At 40.8% G+C, this 19,865-nt stretch overlaps 1 protein-coding gene across 7 annotated transcripts in view; it reads left to right on the top strand.

Annotated features, from left to right (window-relative positions):
* The first annotated feature begins 224 nt into the window (after positions 1-224).
* The window catches only part of phka1a (phosphorylase kinase, alpha 1a (muscle)), a 44,906-nt gene continuing 25,265 nt past the window's right edge, over positions 225-19,865 (top strand). For 6 of the 7 annotated variants that reach the window (XM_055229189.1, XM_033983643.2, XM_055229188.1 and 3 more), the window contains exons 1-11: positions 231-461; positions 3,025-3,183; positions 3,958-4,005; positions 9,598-9,766; positions 11,262-11,344; positions 11,452-11,532; positions 15,350-15,448; positions 16,440-16,586; positions 17,576-17,629; positions 17,861-17,983; positions 18,710-18,805. In XM_055229189.1, coding sequence (XP_055085164.1) covers positions 384-461; positions 3,025-3,183; positions 3,958-4,005; positions 9,598-9,766; positions 11,262-11,344; positions 11,452-11,532; positions 15,350-15,448; positions 16,440-16,586; positions 17,576-17,629; positions 17,861-17,983; positions 18,710-18,805 — 1,137 coding nt within the window. In that variant the 5' untranslated portion in view covers positions 231-383. Of the gene's footprint in view, positions 462-3,024; positions 3,184-3,957; positions 4,006-9,597; positions 9,767-11,261; positions 11,345-11,451; positions 11,533-15,349; positions 15,449-16,439; positions 16,587-17,575; positions 17,630-17,860; positions 17,984-18,709; positions 18,806-19,865 lie in introns of all 7 variants that reach the window. The other variant, XM_055229185.1, reaches the window with a different exon arrangement.

Here is a 19,865-nt window from a genome sequence, read left to right as displayed (position 1 = left end):
TAATGTAAGCACCCTGAAACAAATAATTTTACTTACAACTAACTAAGTGTCTTTCGCATTTCAAACAACCAATTATTCAAGAGATTAACGTTATATTTCTTGTATATAAAGAAAAATTGCTATATAAGGCAGCTGAATGGGGAATAGTGTTTTATTAAAATGCTAAATAATTATTTTATTTTGAAAGAGACACTTCCGGTACCCGTTTCAAGTTACGTTACGAGAACTCACGCACGCTGCGGTTGGATTTTGACAGCGAGGGGGACAGCTGCCTCACACCCTGGATTAAACCTGTTTCCTCTCCTTTTATAACCTCCAAAACAACCCAGGAAATGCATTTAAAGTTTATTTTTTAGCTCAACTGGACTGACAACCCGTGAAACATGAGAAGTAGAAGTAACTCGGGGGTAAAGTTGGATAACTATGCTCGGGTCGTGCAGCAAACCATTCTGCAGCACCAGGTGAGTGTTTACAAGTGAACTTCAGCGGGTTTAAAGCAGTGAAATGGAGATATTCGGGGTGGTAATGTGTCTAAATGTCAGTGGAGTTGCTAACATGGAGTAGGGGGCTTGCGTAAGTTTACACAATTCATGCAGTGCACCAGCCGCTGCAAGGGGCATGCACAAGGAAAACACACTGGAGTTGCGTTGTTTCTAGGTAAATACGTGCAGAAATATGCTTTTATATTAATATTATTGATTTCAGAGGTGTGTAGCACGTTATAAAGTTGGTTAAATATTAAATTTGTCATGCTGTTATGTGGGGAATGCATTTGGATTTCATACAGAAGATGCAGAATACAATATACATAGAGCTGGGGAGTCTGTGTTGCCTTTATTTAATGGAAAATACCTTAATATTTCAATTCCTTTACTGCCATGCCATTCATTCTAGCTTTGGCAAAGTTCAAAGTCAAACACAGCAGAATAAATGTTATTGATTAGCAGAAACGTGCACAGTTAAAGTGAGTTTATATGCAGTCATTTGTGGAAGAAGCACTCAGTTTTGTTACTTAAGATTTTTAGGTTTATTAAAGCTTCAAATGTAGTAATTTTGTTAAAGGTTTGTGCTGAATTTTGTCCACTAAAAGCAATTGAATCGAGTGTTTATTTGATCTGTTTTTAATCTGTTCATTAGTTGTTATTTTTTTGTTTGTGTGTTAAAAATAAACCCTCAGCTTTTTCAGCAGCTCTCACACAATAATAAAAATACTTCTACTATTACTTGATAGTTTTTAGTCCCATTAAAAAGTACAAATACTGCTCTCAGATGTAGTGAAATAAAAGTAATAAGTACCCATTTTAAAGTACAGTACTTTACTACTTTTACTTTGTTGTGTTCCACCACTGAATACCAGTCAAAAGTTCGGACACACCTTCTCATGCAGTGTTTTTCTTTCTTCTTTGTGCTTCACTTAAGTACAATTTTTAGGTCTCGATGTTTCTAAAATTGTACTTCAGTATTGTACTTTACTTTAGTACCACCACTGTCTGCAGTATTTAGCCACTTTAATTAAAATTTCGATGTTTATGTTGACAGATGTTTAGTGTTCTGTCAATAAACTGCTTTAGCAATTACATTTTTTAATTAAGTGAAGACATGTCTCACTGTTCTGTCCCTTGAGAACATTTCAAATCAGACAAACATCTGAAAACACCACAAACCGCTGTGTTGATACTTAAGATCGGAGCATATTTTTTATTCATTTAGTTGATCGGAGCGTTTGAAACAAGTACAATCTCTATTATATCATCATCTGGCAATAAAATGTGGGATTAGAGGACTCGTTCAGATGTGATCCAGATTAGGGACAAAATACGGGAGGAGAGAGAGGGGTAAGAGAGAGTGAGGAGGGCAAGGAGGAGAAAGAGGAGAGAGAGGAAAGGGAGGGAGAGATAAAAGAGGAGAGAGAGATAAGAGGAGCGGGTAGAGTGAGGGCTGGAGGAGGAAGATGCCAAAGAGAAGAGAGATGGAGAGAAGAATACGGGAGAAGAGAGAGAAAGATGCAAGAGAGAGGGAAAAGGGACAGAGATTGTAAGGAGAGAAAGGTTTTTAGAGGGAGGATGGAGAAGGATGCAGAAGAGGGGGAGACAATAGCTGTGGGTAGAAAGAGGAGAAAAAAGTGAGTGAGAGAGTGGGTGGAAAGAACAGGGGAGCAAGGTCTTGGAGTGAGAGATGAGATGGAGGGAGAAGGGAGGGAGAGAAAGTGAGGGGAGAGGATGAGAGGAGGGACGGAATGAGATGAGGGAGGTGAGTGATTTAGTTTAGAGAGGAGGAGAGGGAGGAGGGGGTTGAAAAGAACAGAGAGAGGAGCGAGGTCATAGAGCGAGAGATGAGTGATGGGGGGAGAGGAGATGGAGAGAGAAGGGAGGGAGAGAAAGTGAGGGGAGAGGATGAGAGGAGGGATGGAATGAGATGAGGGAGGGGCGCCGCGAGTGATTTAGTTTAGAGAGGAGGAGGAGGGGGTTGAAAGAACAGAGAGAGGAGCGAGGTCATGGAGCGAGAGATGAGTGATGGGGGGAGAGAGGGAGGACGAGAGAAAGAGAAGGATGGAGAGAGGGCTGAGTCGGCAGAGCACAGCTGTAACTCTTGTGACGTGACACTGGGCTCTGTCCCTGAGCCTTAAATCCATCTGGGAAATGGATCGAAAAGTATATATAATATTTATGATTCACTTCTTCTTCCTGCAGGTTATGATTTATAATTATAATTTAGACATTTTAAATCACAATATTCATAAAAAAACATCGTCACAGTGAAGCCCCACATGCTGTCCCCCTCCTGTGGATACATCATCACGTTAGCACACACTGAAATCAGCTGATGTGTTTATTTTTAAGCTGTTTTATATGAATATTTCCATTTGAATTATACCGTAATGATCCACCGGAGTCATATACTATAATTATATAACAGACACAAGCATAATATGTCGTCTTTAAGCTCAAAACATAACCTGTGATCACTCCAGACCTATGAACTCTCAAACCTCCGCTCTCTTTAACCCCCTCGTCTCTCTTTTAGGACCCGGTGACCGGCCTCCTCCCGGGCAGCCCCGAGCACCCGGACGCCTGGGTCAGAGATAATGTTTACAGTGTGGTTTCCGTGTGGGCGCTGAGCTTGGCCTATCGGAAGAACGCCGACCGAGACGAGGACAAGGCCAAAGCGTACGAGCTCGAACAGGTACGAGGCGGCTAAAAAAAAAAGTCACATTCACAGGACAGAATGAATGATTTTGAGCGAGTATAAGACGCATAATATACACCCATGGACCACGATGAACCTACTGGACACTGAGGGATTACACAGATTTAAGGACACATGGGAATAGTAAAATAAAGTACTACCATTTAAGGTGGAAACTCACATTCTGTCATCTAAAAAAGAATTATTATCATCACGGTATCCGAAACTGTATCGAGTACTGAGTCTGTTCCTTCATATCGAAATTTTTGTATCATGTTTTTTCCTATTTCTTTCTAATTGTCAGTGCTGAGTTTAGAAAAAAGGGATTTGACTATTTGTTTGTTTGCTCGGCTGTAATTTCAAACTATAGTTGTCCTCTGTAGAAGAAATAAATTAAGAACTTCAAATCCCAGATCTACACGCTCAAATAAAGTACGAAGAGACTCAAATAAAAAACAAAAAACTATAGCAGGTACAAAAGACTGAAGCAGGTATGAAAAACTCAAGTAGATGGTCTTTTACAGCAGAACTTCATGTACTGTTGAGGTTTAACTTAGCATTAGCATTAGCATTAGCATTATCTTACAAAATTCAGTGTAATCATCAAATGTCACGCTGTTATTAACCTGCTGGAGGAAAAACCAGGAGGAAAACACACACAGAAAAAACAGAATATATATAATGTTTTAACTGGAACCAGCCTAAATGTATTTAAACATAAAGCTGCTGGAAAAATGTCCAAGATCTAATGCGTGAACTGTGTTTCTGCAGAGCGTGGTCAAACTGATGAGAGGAATCCTGCAGTGCTACATGAGACAGGTACGACTCGTATGGCTGTGTTTAAATAAATGGAAAATACTCAGAGAATCCTATCACGTCAGACTCTTTTCATGCTAAATACACAGACCTCTTTTTTCCTTTATTAAATATACAGAAAGTAGAATTATGACAACAATTATTAAGATGCTGAATTAAAATTCCGTGGCCGTATGATTGTTGGATTTTTTTTTTTTAAACCCCCTCCAGCTCGCTCTCATACAAAAGTAAAGTTTGTACGCTTCTCTTCCCTGAGCTGTGTTCTCAGGAGCTCCTTGAATCCGCCTGTTGTTTCCCAAATGAGAGACACAGTCAGAGGAGCCAACACGCTGCGCCTCCTAGTGGCCAGAGTGAGACATGACCTCTGCAACATGTCAGGGCTGGGCAGTGTCCCACCAGGGAGCACAGAGGGGGTGAGGAAGAGGAAGAGGGAGAGGGTGAGGGAGAGGGAGAGGGTGAGGGAGAGGGTGAGGGAGAGGGAGAGGGAGAGGGTGAGGGTGAGGGAGAGGAAGAGGGTGGTGACGACTGTGACACACTTTAAATGCAAAACATGCCAGTGCCAAATTGCATCTGGTTTCAAGTGTTCTGTAGTGTTGTGTAGTGTTCTGTAGTGTTCTGTAGTGTTGTGTAGTGTTGTGTAGTGTTGTGTAGTGTTCTGTAGTGTTCTGTAGTGTTCTGTAGTGTTGTGTAGTGTTGTGTAGTGTTCTGTAGTGTTCTGTAGTGTTCTGTAGTGTTCTGTAGTGTTCTGTAGTGTTCTGTAGTGTTCTGTAGTGTTGTGTAGTGTTGTGTAGTGTTGTGTAGTGTTCTGTAGTGTTGTGTAGTGTTGTGTAGTGTTGTGTAGTGCTCTGTAGTGTTCTGTATTGTTCTGTAGTGTTGTGTAGTGTTCTGTAGTGTTCTGTAGTGTTCTGTAGTGTTGTGTAGTGTTCTGTAGTGTTCTGTAGTGTTGTGTAGTGTTCTGTAGTGTTCTGTAGTGTTGTGTAGTGTTCTGTAGTGTTCTGTAGTGTTGTGTAGTGTTGTGTAGTGTTGTGTAGTGCTCTGTAGTGTTCTGTGGTGTTCTGTAGTGTTCTGTAGTGTTCTGTAGTGTTGTGTAGTGTTCTGTAGTGTTCTGTAGTGTTGTGTAGTGTTGTGTAGTGTTGTGTAGTGTTGTGTAGTGTTGTGTAGTGTTCTGTAGTGTTGTGTAGTGTTCTGTAGTGTTCTGTAGTGTTGTGTAGTGTTCTGTAGTGTTCTGTAGTGTTGTGTAGTGTTGTGTAGTGTTGTGTAGTGTTGTGTAGTGTTGTGTAGTGTTGTGTAGTGCTCTGTAGTGTTCTGTGGTGTTCTGTAGTGTTCTGTAGTGTTCTGTAGTGTTGTGTAGTGTTGTGTAGTGTTCTGTAGTGTTCTGTAGTGTTGTGTAGTGTTGTGTAGTGTTGTGTAGTGTTCTGTAGTGTTGTGTAGTGTTCTGTAGTGTTCTGTAGTGTTGTGTAGTGTTGTGTAGTGTTGTGTAGTGTTCTGTAGTGTTCTGTAGTGTTCTGTAGTGTTCTGTAGTGTTGTGTAGTGTTGTGTAGTGTTGTGTAGTGTTCTGTAGTGTTCTGTAGTGTTCTGTAGTGTTGTGTAGTGTTGTGTAGTGTTGTGTAGTGTTCTGTAGTGTTCTGTAGTGTTGTGTAGTGTTGTGTAGTGTTGTGTAGTGTTGTGTAGTGTTCTGTAGTGTTCTGTAGTGTTCTGTAGTGTTGTGTAGTGTTGTGTAGTGTTGTGTAGTGTTCTGTAGTGTTCTGTAGTGTTGTGTAGTGTTGTGTAGTGTTCTGTAGTGTTCTGTAGTGTTCTGTAGTGTTGTGTAGTGTTGTGTAGTGTTGTGTAGTGTTGTGTAGTGTTCTGTAGTGTTGTGTAGTGTTCTGTAGTGTTGTGTAGTGTTGTGTAGTGTTGTGTAGTGTTGTGTAGTGTTGTGTAGTGTTCTGTAGTGTTCTGTAGTGTTCTGTAGTGTTCTGTAGTGTTGTGTAGTGTTGTGTAGTGTTGTGTAGTGTTGTGTAGTGTTCTGTAGTGTTCTGTAGTGTTCTGTAGTGTTCTGTAGTGTTGTGTAGTGTTGTGTAGTGTTGTGTAGTGTTGTGTAGTGTTGTGTAGTGTTGTGTAGTGTTGTGTAGTGTTCTGTAGTGTTCTGTAGTGTTGTGTAGTGTTCTGTAGTGTTCTGTAGTGTTGTGTAGTGTTGTGTAGTGTTGTGTAGTGTTGTGTAGTGTTGTGTAGTGTTCTGTAGTGTTCTGTAGTGTTGTGTAGTGTTGTGTAGTGTTGTGTAGTGTTCTGTAGTGTTCTGTAGTGTTGTGTAGTGTTCTGTAGTGTTGTGTAGTGTTGTGTAGTGTTCTGTAGTGTTCTGTAGTGTTGTGTAGTGTTCTGTAGTGTTCTGTAGTGTTGTGTAGTGTTGTGTAGTGTTGTGTAGTGTTGTGTAGTGTTCTGTAGTGTTCTGTAGTGTTGTGTAGTGTTCTGTAGTGTTGTGTAGTGTTGTGTAGTGTTGTGTAGTGTTCTGTAGTGTTGTGTAGTGTTCTGTAGTGTTGTGTAGTGTTGTGTAGTGTTGTGTAGTGTTGTGTAGTGTTGTGTAGTGTTGTGTAGTGTTCTGTAGTGTTCTGTAGTGTTCTGTAGTGTTGTGTAGTGTTCTGTAGTGTTGTGTAGTGTTGTGTAGTGTTGTGTAGTGTTCTGTAGTGTTCTGTGGTGTTGTGTAGTGTTGTGTAGTGTTGTGTAGTGTTCTGTAGTGTTGTGTAGTGTTGTGTAGTGTTCTGTAGTGTTCTGTAGTGTTGTGTAGTGTTCTGTAGTGTTGTGTAGTGTTGTGTAGTGTTGTGTAGTGTTCTGTAGTGTTGTGTAGTGTTGTGTAGTGCTCTGTAGTGTTCTGTATTGTTCTGTAGTGTTGTGTAGTGTTCTGTAGTGTTGTGTAGTGTTGTGTAGTGTTGTGTAGTGCTCTGTAGTGTTCTGTATTGTTCTGTAGTGTTGTGTAGTGCTCTGTAGTGTTCTGTATTGTTCTGTAGTGTTGTGTAGTGCTCTGTAGTGTTCTGTATTGTTCTGTAGTGTTCTGTAGTGTTCTGTAGTGTTGTGTAGTGTTCTGTAGTGTTCTGTAGTGTTGTGTAGTGTTCTGTAGTGTTCTGTAGTGTTGTGTAGTGTTCTGTAGTGTTCTGTAGTGTTGTGTAGTGTTGTGTAGTGTTGTGTAGTGCTCTGTAGTGTTCTGTGGTGTTCTGTAGTGTTCTGTAGTGTTCTGTAGTGTTCTGTAGTGTTGTGTAGTGTTCTGTAGTGTTCTGTAGTGTTCTGTAGTGTTGTGTAGTGTTGTGTAGTGTTGTGTAGTGTTGTGTAGTGTTGTGTAGTGTTCTGTAGTGTTCTGTAGTGTTCTGTAGTGTTGTGTAGTGTTGTGTAGTGTTGTGTAGTGTTCTGTAGTGTTCTGTAGTGTTGTGTAGTGTTCTGTAGTGTTCTGTAGTGTTGTGTAGTGTTGTGTAGTGTTGTGTAGTGTTGTGTAGTGCTCTGTAGTGTTCTGTGGTGTTCTGTAGTGTTCTGTAGTGTTCTGTAGTGTTGTGTAGTGTTGTGTAGTGTTGTGTAGTGTTCTGTAGTGTTCTGTAGTGTTGTGTAGTGTTGTGTAGTGTTGTGTAGTGTTGTGTAGTGCTCTGTAGTGTTCTGTGGTGTTCTGTAGTGTTGTGTAGTGTTGTGTAGTGTTGTGTAGTGTTGTGTAGTGCTCTGTAGTGTTCTGTGGTGTTCTGTAGTGTTCTGTAGTGTTCTGTAGTGTTGTGTAGTGTTGTGTAGTGTTGTGTAGTGTTGTGTAGTGTTCTGTAGTGTTCTGTAGTGTTGTGTAGTGTTGTGTAGTGTTGTGTAGTGTTCTGTAGTGTTCTGTAGTGTTCTGTAGTGTTGTGTAGTGTTGTGTAGTGTTCTGTAGTGTTGTGTAGTGTTGTGTAGTGTTGTGTAGTGTTGTGTAGTGTTGTGTAGTGTTCTGTAGTGTTCTGTAGTGTTCTGTAGTGTTGTGTAGTGTTGTGTAGTGTTGTGTAGTGTTCTGTAGTGTTCTGTAGTGTTGTGTAGTGTTGTGTAGTGTTGTGTAGTGTTCTGTAGTGTTCTGTAGTGTTCTGTAGTGTTGTGTAGTGTTGTGTAGTGTTGTGTAGTGTTCTGTAGTGTTGTGTAGTGTTCTGTAGTGTTGTGTAGTGTTGTGTAGTGTTGTGTAGTGTTCTGTAGTGTTCTGTAGTGTTCTGTAGTGTTCTGTAGTGTTGTGTAGTGTTGTGTAGTGTTGTGTAGTGTTGTGTAGTGTTCTGTAGTGTTCTGTAGTGTTGTGTAGTGTTGTGTAGTGTTGTGTAGTGTTCTGTAGTGTTGTGTAGTGTTCTGTAGTGTTGTGTAGTGTTGTGTAGTGTTGTGTAGTGTTCTGTAGTGTTCTGTAGTGTTCTGTAGTGTTCTGTAGTGTTCTGTAGTGTTGTGTAGTGTTCTGTAGTGTTCTGTAGTGTTGTGTAGTGTTGTGTAGTGTTGTGTAGTGTTCTGTAGTGTTCTGTGGTGTTGTGTAGTGTTGTGTAGTGTTGTGTAGTGTTCTGTAGTGTTGTGTAGTGTTGTGTAGTGTTCTGTAGTGTTCTGTAGTGTTGTGTAGTGTTGTGTAGTGTTGTGTAGTGTTGTGTAGTGTTCTGTAGTGTTCTGTAGTGTTCTGTAGTGTTGTGTAGTGTTGTGTAGTGTTCTGTAGTGTTCTGTAGTGTTGTGTAGTGTTGTGTAGTGTTGTGTAGTGTTCTGTAGTGTTCTGTAGTGTTCTGTAGTGTTGTGTAGTGTTGTGTAGTGTTCTGTGGTGTTCTGTAGTGTTCTGTAGTGCTCTGTAGTGTTCTGTATTGTTCTGTAGTGTTCTGTAGTGTTCTGTAGTGCGTATCCTCCACCTCATTTACATATCCTGAACCTTATTTGCATATTCTGTTTTATATTTCCATCTGCATAAAGTGGAGTTTAAGTTCAGCTGCAGCACCTCAGACTTTCTTCCTGCTAATTATTTGTAGTGCTCATTTGCATATCCTGGACCTCATTTGCATATCCTGGACCTCATTTGCATAATCTGCTGTATTTTTTTCAGTTGGATAAAATAGAGAAACTTAAATACAGCCACAGCTCCTCAGACTCTCCACGATAAATACACACGTTAGCCCTCATTTGCATATCCGGGACCTCATTTGCATATAGGGATGGGACAAAAAAGAATAACATCGTTTATTTGTAGAACATTTTATAATCATGATAATCGCCAACAATGATAATTGCCATTGTGTCACCACGGGGGGACAAAAGAGTCTGTCGTCCCAGGGTTTAGGGGCCCAGAATTGGACTCTTTTCCTATTAATTTGTATTAGAGGGGGGCCCATGTCAGACGTCTCGCCCCTGGGCCCCCAAATTTCAGTTGACGGCCCTGCTCATCCAGAATATTCTAGTTTTTACTGATAACAAAGTACAATACTATAACAGGGAACTCATTCATAAGATTAAAATTATAATTATTCATATCCATAACTGTTTAAACTGTCAGACGCTAATAATTATCATGATAAAATCGTTAATCGCAATTATTTTGGACATGATAACCGTGATTTTCAGTATCGTCCCATGTCTGTTTTTGCGTATTATATTATTAAATTGTGTATTTTTCAGCTGGATAAAGTGGAGAAGTTTAAATACAGCCGCAGCACCTCGGATTCTCTCCACGCCAAGTTCAACACAAAGACGTGCGCTCCCGTGGTCGGCGATGGCGAGTGGGGACACCTGCAGGTCGACGCCACCTCGCTGTTCCTGCTCTTCCTCGCTCAGATGACGGCTTCAGGTGAACGGCAAGAACACGAATAAAAACAGTATTTAAATGATGGGAAATACACTTAAAGAGAGAGGATTAATCGCTAACACACACCTTGTATTGTATTGTTTTCATACGGAAGGTTTGAGTTGATACTTTGCAGCTGATGCCATCAACTTTCCCTGGGGTGTGATGCTAACTGGAAGCACTACTCCGTCAGAAGCTCTGTTACACAATTTAGACTTAATCTGAGCTTTATTTTAACATAATCTGACCAGAAAGAGCCGATTTTAATTGATTTGTGCTGTTTAAAAAGTCGCTCAGACATAAAATTACAATCACAAGCTAGCTAGCATTAGCCAAACGCTTTTCAGTTAGTCATTTTCATCTTTTTATTAAAAATCAAACTCTCTTAATCATCGCACGCTCCTGAAAATGTTTTGTTTAAATCCATTTTGTATTTTTTCTTGAGTTTTCAGGCTGTCTTAACTTATTTTTACGTGTGCATTGTGCCACCCGGGTAACTACTGAACGCGATTTCGCCCGTAGAGATCCGCGTAAAACACCCCTAGCGCGCGTGACGTCACTGCAAAGTATCGATAGTGCCCGGGAGAGATCGCTAAATTACTCAAACATGCATGATGCCAAACTAAAAACTCTTGAGGCGTGTTTTTGATGAGGGAACAACATTATAACATGGTAGAAAGTCTATAATACTCTATAACAGGGGCGTCACACTCATTTTCACCGAGGGCCACGTCAGCAAAATGGCCGCTATGAAGGGCCATGTTGTAAATATCACTAAATGTAACCGAATGTCAATGTAGACTGTATCGACCGCGCCTCATAACACAAAAAACACACAGGTTTTTCTCCTCAAAGCACAAAGTTGTATTCACCTTCACCTTTCTTCCTTCCACGCCGACAATTTTCCTCTTTATGAACATTTTGTGATGATTATTTACAAATATTTCTCATTTCATTGCTCTCACGTGCTGGGAAAATCTCATTAGTTTGTTGTCAGTGCACACATTAAAACAGTATAGGCTTTTTTTTAAAATGACAGTCATGCCTTTTAATTTAACTTCTCGAGGGCCACATAAAATGACGTGGCGGGCCGCATTTGGCCCCCGGGCCTTAAGTTTGACACATGTGCTCTATAATATCACATTAGATTATCAACATTATTCATGAAGTTACTGTAGTTTAGGTTAAGGTTTGGTGATATTTAAAGGTTAAAGGTCAAAGTTTAATTAATGCTGTGTAATAAACAGCTCAGCACAGTTCATATTCAGACTGTCGTTGTGTTTTTAAGCAAGACACTTCAGCCATCTTGCCTAGTTTGAAAGTGTTGAGCTTGTGTTGGTGGTAGGAGGGGCAGATGGCGCACATTGTCAGCCTCACTTGTGTTAGTTTGCCCCTGGGCAGCTGCGACTAAAGAAGTAGCTTAGTTATTTTGAATCCGTGTTTAATGTCTGTTGTGTAATATTAGACTTAAACCTAATGTAAAGTCCCCCATCCCCAGGTCTGCACATCGTTTACACTCAGGACGAGGTGGACGTGGTTCAGAACCTCATGTTCTACATCGAGGCGGCGTACAAAGTCGCCGTGAGTGTCTCTATTCACGATACTGCACATTGTATTAGTTAAACTGTTCTGTAAATCCATATATTACACTAAATAAATAAATAAATAAACTTTCTCTTTTTGCTCAGGATTATGGGATGTGGGAGAGAGGAGACAAAACCAACCAGGGAATCACAGAGATCAACGCCAGCTCTATCGGGATGGCCAAGGTCAGTACGCACACGCTGTACTTTTACTTCATATACTTCACTTTAGATATACTTTATTTCATATACTTTAACATTATTCATCTCTGCACACACTTCCTGGTCAGTTTAGCGCCGGTGTGTATTGGGTTTCCAGTTTCTATAAAAATGTCGCCCTTTAGACTGACCCGTACGTGACCTTTACATGACCTTTACATGACCTTTAACTTCAGTGGGATTGTCCAGACTGCGCAACCATTTGCTTAAGGCACGTTTTTACTACTTAAAGCAGCTGTAAACAAAAACAAACAAACTTTTTCGTCACTCTGAGCATTATAAATATCGACTGCAATACGTACGTTTCAATACTTTCAGAGACCAGAGCCGTTACCAGCCGTTTTGTCATTACGCTAAAGCTGCGCGGACAATAAACTGCTTTATATTTAGACGCAGACAGAACACAGTTGACTTATTTTGACGTCAAGAGCTGTAACATTCTAAGTAAATCAACCCGGGGGGGCGACAGGACCTTCTCCGCCGCTGCCCCCACCCTCTGGAATTCTCTGCCCAAACACATCCACGCTTTAGATCATCAGTTTCGTTAATTTGTGTTTTGTCTTGAACGGTTTGAAGCGTCTTTGAGCGTCTTGAAAAGCGCCGTACAGGTGGTTATGTACAGTATTATTACTCTCAACCACGAAGGATACAGACCATTTTGACAGCCTTATTTTCTCAAGATCGCAATTTGGTGGTCAGATTAGAGCGTGATGACGTCATACTGCCAGATGGGGGCGCAAGAGCCAGATTCCCCTATTAATCACATTGTACTTTACCATTAACCCTTTAAGGACTGAGCATATTATAGAACATTACAGCTCGCCTAGACTTTTTTTTTTCTTTTTTTTAGCCATAAAAATCACGTCAAATGAAATATCACCATGTACTTTTGCTCTTTTTCACACAACTACCTCTATTTTACAATTCCATCCTTATTTTTCCATTGATGCGTCAAACAAATGTGTGATACCAGTTTAAGTAGAAGAAAAATATAAAAACGAATGTACTTTTGAGTAACTTTTATGCAAGAAAACAATGAAAAAACTATGTGAGCAGCTCAGAAACACTTTAAATTACATATTTGAACAATAATCAACATTTATACAAGAGATTATGCAGATTGTAGTTAGGGTTAGGTTTATACAGCTCTTCTTATTAAAAAAAAGTCAGGCGTTTATGCAGCTAAGACATTGAGTTTGCCATAGGTCATATTTTTTGGAATGTTTGCTAAAGAATATCTGAAGTTCTGCAGCTTCTGAGTTTGTCTTTGGTAAAATAAGTAACATATTTAAAGAGCCACATGCCTCTGCTTTGAGACGCCGTTTGAATTTACATGATAGAACAATCGGTTGCGAAGTTACGGTAACGGAAAGACCGCAACCGCGAGTCTGTCCGCGGCGATAGCATCTGACGCTAACGGGTTAAATATCCAAAAGGTAAATTCACGGATGTTGAATCTAGAGACGAGACCCAGGAACTCACTATATCACTTTAACAATTTAATTTCATCTGACCCCATCTGTGTTGAATGTTATCGGCCTATAGCAGGTAGTGATGTCATCCGAAACGCCGCGATATATAACACAAGGACGGTCTAACATTGTAACGGGATATACCTGTATTTCTCCTGCTCAAATAGTTGTCATAATCTTACATAAGTGATTCTGTCTCCTGCTCCTGAGTCTAGAGAGAGAGCGGAGGGAGAGGATCAAGTTCGCCGTGATCCTCCAGGAATGAGCGGTGGCCCCACACACACACACACACACACACACAACTACAGACGCACACGCTCACACCGGGGAGGCTAAATCGGGAGCGCCGTCACTAAAGGACGAGTGGACATAACAGAAATGGCACAGGAGCTCAAAGATTAAACGCCGTCTAATCGAATTATAAACGCGGGGCTGAATAGATGGCATTTATGTTCTAATGGCGTCGTGATTTCAGATGGAAAGCGGCGGCCCGTGTAATTCTAAGGGAGATTCGCCGTTTTTGGAAAGAAAGCTCCAAACGTACGATCCACAAACGTTGAACCTGATCGTTAGTTGTCGTATTAATCTTACGGCTCGAAGTCTTTTCAACTGACAGCGATGACGTCTTTGGGTTTGAGTAACGGCGACGCTTTCTGCAGCTGTTGTGAAAAAAATGCGTTCACTTTTGTTTATTTAGACTGACAAGACGAGACGTTGAACTTTTTTTTGTCAGTTTTTGTTTTGTTCATGTGGATAGGCCCAGAAATGACAGAAATATTAACCATAAACCAGGTCGACACGTCTGCAATCTGACAGTTAAACAGCAAATTTCACCTGAGAACCATGACCTGTCTCTATAGATTCAAGATTCAAGATTTCTTTATTTGTCTCCCTTAAGAGAAATTTTTCTTGGACCAATGGGCTGCTCACACCACAAAAAACAAACAAAACCATACCCAGGGTGCAGTACATCTCTCTCAACACACACACTCATTTCTACATCATTTATCATTTAACAGTTCCACCGAAATAGGCACAAATGAATGTTTATATCTGTTATATTTCCATCGTGGTGCCCTGTACCTCCTCCCCGAACTCAACAGTTCATACTCAGGGTACAACACATGTGTCGGGTCTGAAAGAATGCTCCTGGTCTGTCTCCTCATGGCCTGTTTGTAAAGTTCTTGAGGGCTCAGAGGGACAGCACAGCCCATCATTTTCCCTGTTGTCCTCACCAGATTTAAAATTTGGGTTTTTGATTTGACCAGCAAGTTTCCAAACCAGCTGGTGATTCCATATCTTAGCACCGACTCCATGGTAGCTCTGTAGAAAATGAGCATGATATTACTACTGACACCAAATAATCTGAGCCTGCGCAGAAAATGGAGGTGCTGGTGTATTCTGCTGCAGACAGTGGTCACCTGTGTGTTCCAGCTCAGATCTCTGTCAATATGGACTCCCAGATACTTAAAGGAGCTCACCTGCTCTATGTTATGGCCATGAATGGTCACTGGGCCATGGTCACCAGCTGCTCTGGGGTCAATCACCATTTCTACTGTTTTATTTGTATTAATCTGCAGTTTGTGTGAGTCACACCAGGCCACAAGCTTCTCTACAGCAACACCATGAAACTTTACATCAGATGTCTTTGTTAACAGGCTGAGTAGGACAGTATCATCAGAAAATTTCAATATATACTGGCATGATTCAGAACTAACACAATCATTGGTATAGAATGTAAACAAAAATGGAGAACTGACTGCGCCCTGAGGTGCCCCAGTGCTGCACATGGTTGTGTTAGACAGAGCTGAGTTGAACTTAACCTGTTGTGGCCTATCTGATAGAAAGGAATAGTACCATCTTATTAGAAATGGGGCGTGTTATAGGCGTGTTACTCAAAGCCCCCTGTGTGTCAGATGCCCTCCCAGTGTCTCCATAGCGTCTTATTCTGTGTAAAAGCTGCTCACCCTGCAGCTTAAACCTCTACAAACATGTCCCTGTGTGTCGGATGCCCTCCCAGTGTCTCCATAGTGTCTTATTCTGTGTGAAAGCTGCTAACCCTGTAGCTTAAACCTCTACAAACATGTCCCTGTGTGTCAGATGCCCTCCCAGTGTCTCCATAGCGTCTCATTCTGTGTAAAAGCTGCTCACCCTGCAGCTTAGACGTCGACAAACATGTTCTGAAATACATGGGGTTCTTCAGATTTCAGTTGTTTTCTTCCGATGTGAACGCTCCTAGTTTGAGTTTGATCTCTTTCTGAATTTTAAAACTTCAATTTGAAATCTAGTTAAAGCGTGTCGTTGTCTTCCAGGCGGCTTTAGAGGCTTTAGACGATTTGAACCTGTTTGGAGCCAAAGGAGGCCCTGGGTCTGTGGTCCACGCTCTGGCTGACGACATCCAGCACTGTCAGGTACAACTCTGTGAAATGGATGTTAAAGGAGACTTATTATTATTGTAAAATTGACTTTTCCACACATTTTAACCGTGCTGTAGCTGTTTCCTTCTCTTTTACCCTCTTGAAGTCGCAATTAGAGTGATTCACGTTTGAGTAATCTTTATTATTCAAGACGTCTCTGCTTTTTCATTAAACGGTGACACACGTGCGATTAAGCAGCGGTGGAACGTAACAAAGTAAAAGGAGTAAAGTAAAAATAATAAAACATGTTGGTATCTGTACTTTACTTAAATAGATTTCAAAGGGGATACATTTTACTTTTACTTCACTACATTTGAGAACAGTATGTGTACTTTCTACTCCACTACATTTTTAACTGGACTGAAAAGTATTATCATTTGAGACCTGCTGAAGTGAAAACAACTAGAAAAAAAGCTAAATTTGATTTTCTATTGAACAAAATTCAGCAAAATAAATACATTTGAAGCTTTATGAGACCTTTTTTTTTTTTTTTTTTTTTTTAATCTAAGTACATTCAGCGAGTACTTTAAAACTTTTACTTAGACTTTTTCATGCGATACTTTCATTTTAGTATTATTTTGGTCCATTTTTGTGTCTGTACTACTTCCACCACTGGGATTAAGCAGCAAAGTATTGTCATTTTGGGCATGAATTATTAAAAAAATCCGCTGTTCTCTTCCGTAGTTTTCCGTAGGTTTGGCCTGGTCTGATGCTGTAAATGTGTGGATGTGTGTATATGTAGTTTAGACACAGCCGTTTAAAGTTCTTGTTTTTTGTAGTACAGGTCACTCATGCACAAAATGCCGGTGGATCCAGTTACAAAACAGGCTGGTGTCATGGAGGCGGATAAACTGTGCCTCACATTTATAGCTCTGCCTGTAAATAAAGGAAACCAGCGCCCTCTTGTGGCCCTCTTCTCTCTTCGTCCATCCTGACCTCTCTCCTTTCCTCTCATAAACTCTGATATAAACGTGTGCATTTTCAGTCCATCCTGACGTCTCTTCTGCCTCGAGCCTCCATCTCTAAAGAGGTGGATGCTGGAGTTTTGGCCATCATCTCGTACCCCGCCTTCGCTGTGGAGGACATCGGCATCGTGAACCTGACGAAGGAGGAGATCATCTCCAAACTACAGGTCAGAGCAGCTTTAATACATGTTTTTATGACTAATGTAGAATGATTTATAAAACCTCATTTAGACATTTCTAAACTACAGCTCATTCAAACACTAAGAACATTTTATTTATTACTTAAACCTCTACAAATATATCCCTGTGTGTCGGATGCCCTCCCTCTGTCTCCATAGCGTCTTATTCTGTGTAAAAGCTGCTCACCCTGTAGCTTAAACCTCTACAAACATGTCCCTGTGTCAGATGCCCTCCCTCTGTCTCCATAGCGTCTTATTCTGTGTAAAAGCTGCTAACCCTGTAGCTTAAACCTCTACAAACATGTCCCTGTGTGTCAGATGCCCTCCCTCTGTCTCCATAGCGTCTTATTCTGTGTAAAAGCTGCTAACCCTGTAGCTTAAACCTCTACAAACATGTCCCTGTGTCAGATGCCCTCCCTCTGTCTCCATAGCGTCTTATTCTGTGTAAAAGCTGCTCACCCTGTAGCATTCAAACACTAAGGACATTTTATTTATTACCATTTTAATATGCGTAATATGTGATTTTTTTTTTTTTGATTTTTTTTTTTGGCCGATGCACATGACTAAAATATACACGAATATACTTTTGATAATAAACTAAAATTATTGAATGAATAGGAAATGTATAAAGCCTTGAGTTGTGTGGAGATACTGTTAATTGACACTTTTAAATACACACATACGCAGCTTTAAAAATGTTACGCGTTGCTGTAGCTTCAGTTTACACCAGACGCATCAGATTTACTCTTGCAGCGCCTCTTTATATTCTCACGTTTATAATGCTTACATATTCATTAAGTTTTAAAACTATACAAAAGCCAAGAGAAGAGAAGAGAATAATTACAGCTCCACGCGACCGACTGGTTAAAATGAAGTGATTCCTGCTCGTACAAACAATACTGCATCACTAACATTGTAACTTCTACATAATGTACTTTGAAATTTAAGTGAAATAAATGTTTGACTTTTATTTTTAGGGTCGATATGGCTGCTGCAGGTTTCTCCGAGATGGACACAAAACTCCCAGAGAGGTAAAAAATGTGACTCTGAGACTAAAAAAAGTATTTCAGTATTTGTTTTTGTCACTATTCAGTCCCAGTCCATTCTGTAAAAGCTTCTGTTACACAAAGTCAGCACTTCTATTCTGAGCTTCAGCGTGTCCCCATCACCTTCACTCAGGGATCCAGAACAATAATAACGAAATAACCCATATACTTTAATAAAAACGCCAACTATCTTCTATCTTCTTTCTTCTTGTGCAGGACCCAAATCGTCTTTACTACGAATCGGCCGAACTGAAGTTATTTGAGAACATCGAGTGCGAGTGGCCGCTGTTTTGGACCTACCTCATTTTGGATGGAATTTTCATCAAGAGCCCGGAACAGGTACCACTAATCAAACTGTTTCGTAACTATGACAACTACAGACAACTGGACATAACACACAGCTGCAAAAAATGACCAATCAGGCTCCTGTCACTTTACTTTTAAGGAGGAACTGTTCATTAAAAACTACAACTCCCAGAAAAGGGACTACAACAAGTACTTCTGTCCTCCGCGACTGCGCTGACACGTTTTTATATCGCACTTTTCCACGTTCAAGTCGCTCAAAGCACATTGCGAACGCCAGTGTACACAGACGACGGCAGCGAAGTGGGTTAAGTGTCTTGCCCAAGGACATAACAGCAGTATTCATTCATTCATTCATTTATTTATTCATCTGTGGGAGCTGGAATCACACCGCCAACCTGTGGGTCAGTGGATCAAACCGCTCAAACAGTGACGCTTAAGTTGAGGGCGGGATTTGAACCAGGAACCTTCAGATCAGTGGACAAACGCCGTACTTTTGTCTAAATGTGTCAAACTCGAGGCCCTCGACGGGGTAAATTAAAAAGTACGATGGTCTTAAAATCGCAATTTGTCAGGAGATACGCAGGTACAGTCATATTTTTACATTTAGGGAAACGTATATGCAATATTTGTAACGTGAATAAGTAATAAATACAGAAACGGTTAATTAAGAAGTTATAGAATTTGTTAGATTTATTTTGAGAGCGGCCATTTTGCTGTTGGTGAAAATGCGTGTGACGTCCCTGGTCTAAATGTTTGCAGGTGCAGGAGTATCAGGAGGCTCTGGAGGGCATCCTGATTAAACAGAAGGACGGGATCAGACTGGTGCCGGAGCTGTACAGCGTGCCCGCGGACAAGGCCAGTCAACACCGCTCGTTAAATACGCACGTTTAAACAGTCAAATAAAGTGTAAACGACAGGTTAGACTACGGATCTCACTACAACGTGTACAGTGTGCTCGCAGATAAGGCCAGGTTAAACCAAACGCAATAACGAAACAGCTTTACTCTACAGACCACATGTCAAACTCAAGGCCCGGGGGCAAAATGCGGCCCACCGTGTCATTTTATGTGGACGGCGACAAGGTAAATTTAAATGTATGGCTGTCTTAAAATGTTACGCAGTTATATATTTTTTATATCTTTGCAAATTTGAGATGAACCATTTTGCTGATGGCCCTCGGTGAAGTTGACTTTGACACAGCTGCTATAGACTATTTACTTACTGTATTTTCCGGACCGTATGTCGCTCCGGAGTATAAGTCGCACCAGCGGGAAACTGCATAATAATGAAAAAAAACAAACATCGCAAGTCGCATTTTTGGGGAAATTTATTTTACAAAATCTGAGACCAAAAATAGCCATTTTATTTTGAAAGGCAAATTACAATAATAACAGTAAAATAGAGAACAACAGGCTGAATATCAGTACATCACGCTAACGTAACACATTTATATTTATTCAGCGACATGAAGCACAGACAGAACTGAACACATGTTGTAAGGAATGTTCGTTTCTGGTGTAAGCGTCAAACGTAAAGTCAGAAGGTTTAATGAGTTCCACACAGGGAAAGTGAACAATGAAGCAACGGACGCTCAGGAAACGATAGAAAGAGAGTCCTGAGACGTGCCTGTTGAGCTTTTATAGTGTCTCCCAGTGTTTATGTTTGTCTTCTTCTGGTCAGAGAGGTGTTACACGTTAAGAAACTTGGGGCAAAGTCGAACACGGTGAGCGTTTTACGACCGTCTCAGAGCGGAGGGTCACACATTCCTGAGATGCGGCTTTAACCGAAATGACCCGGACGTAGCTGTTATCTTTTTGTAATCTCCCACGCTGGTCTCCATGGCGTTCTGGTTCAATATCCACCGGTGGGCACGTGTTTTTTACCTTTGCATTAGTAAATCAAGAAAATACTGTAT

The sequence above is a fragment of the Periophthalmus magnuspinnatus genome, chromosome 18, assembly GCF_009829125.3.
Source record: "Periophthalmus magnuspinnatus isolate fPerMag1 chromosome 18, fPerMag1.2.pri, whole genome shotgun sequence".
NCBI lineage: Eukaryota > Metazoa > Chordata > Actinopteri > Gobiiformes > Gobiidae > Periophthalmus > Periophthalmus magnuspinnatus.
This window is presented reverse-complemented; position numbering and strand designations above follow the sequence as displayed.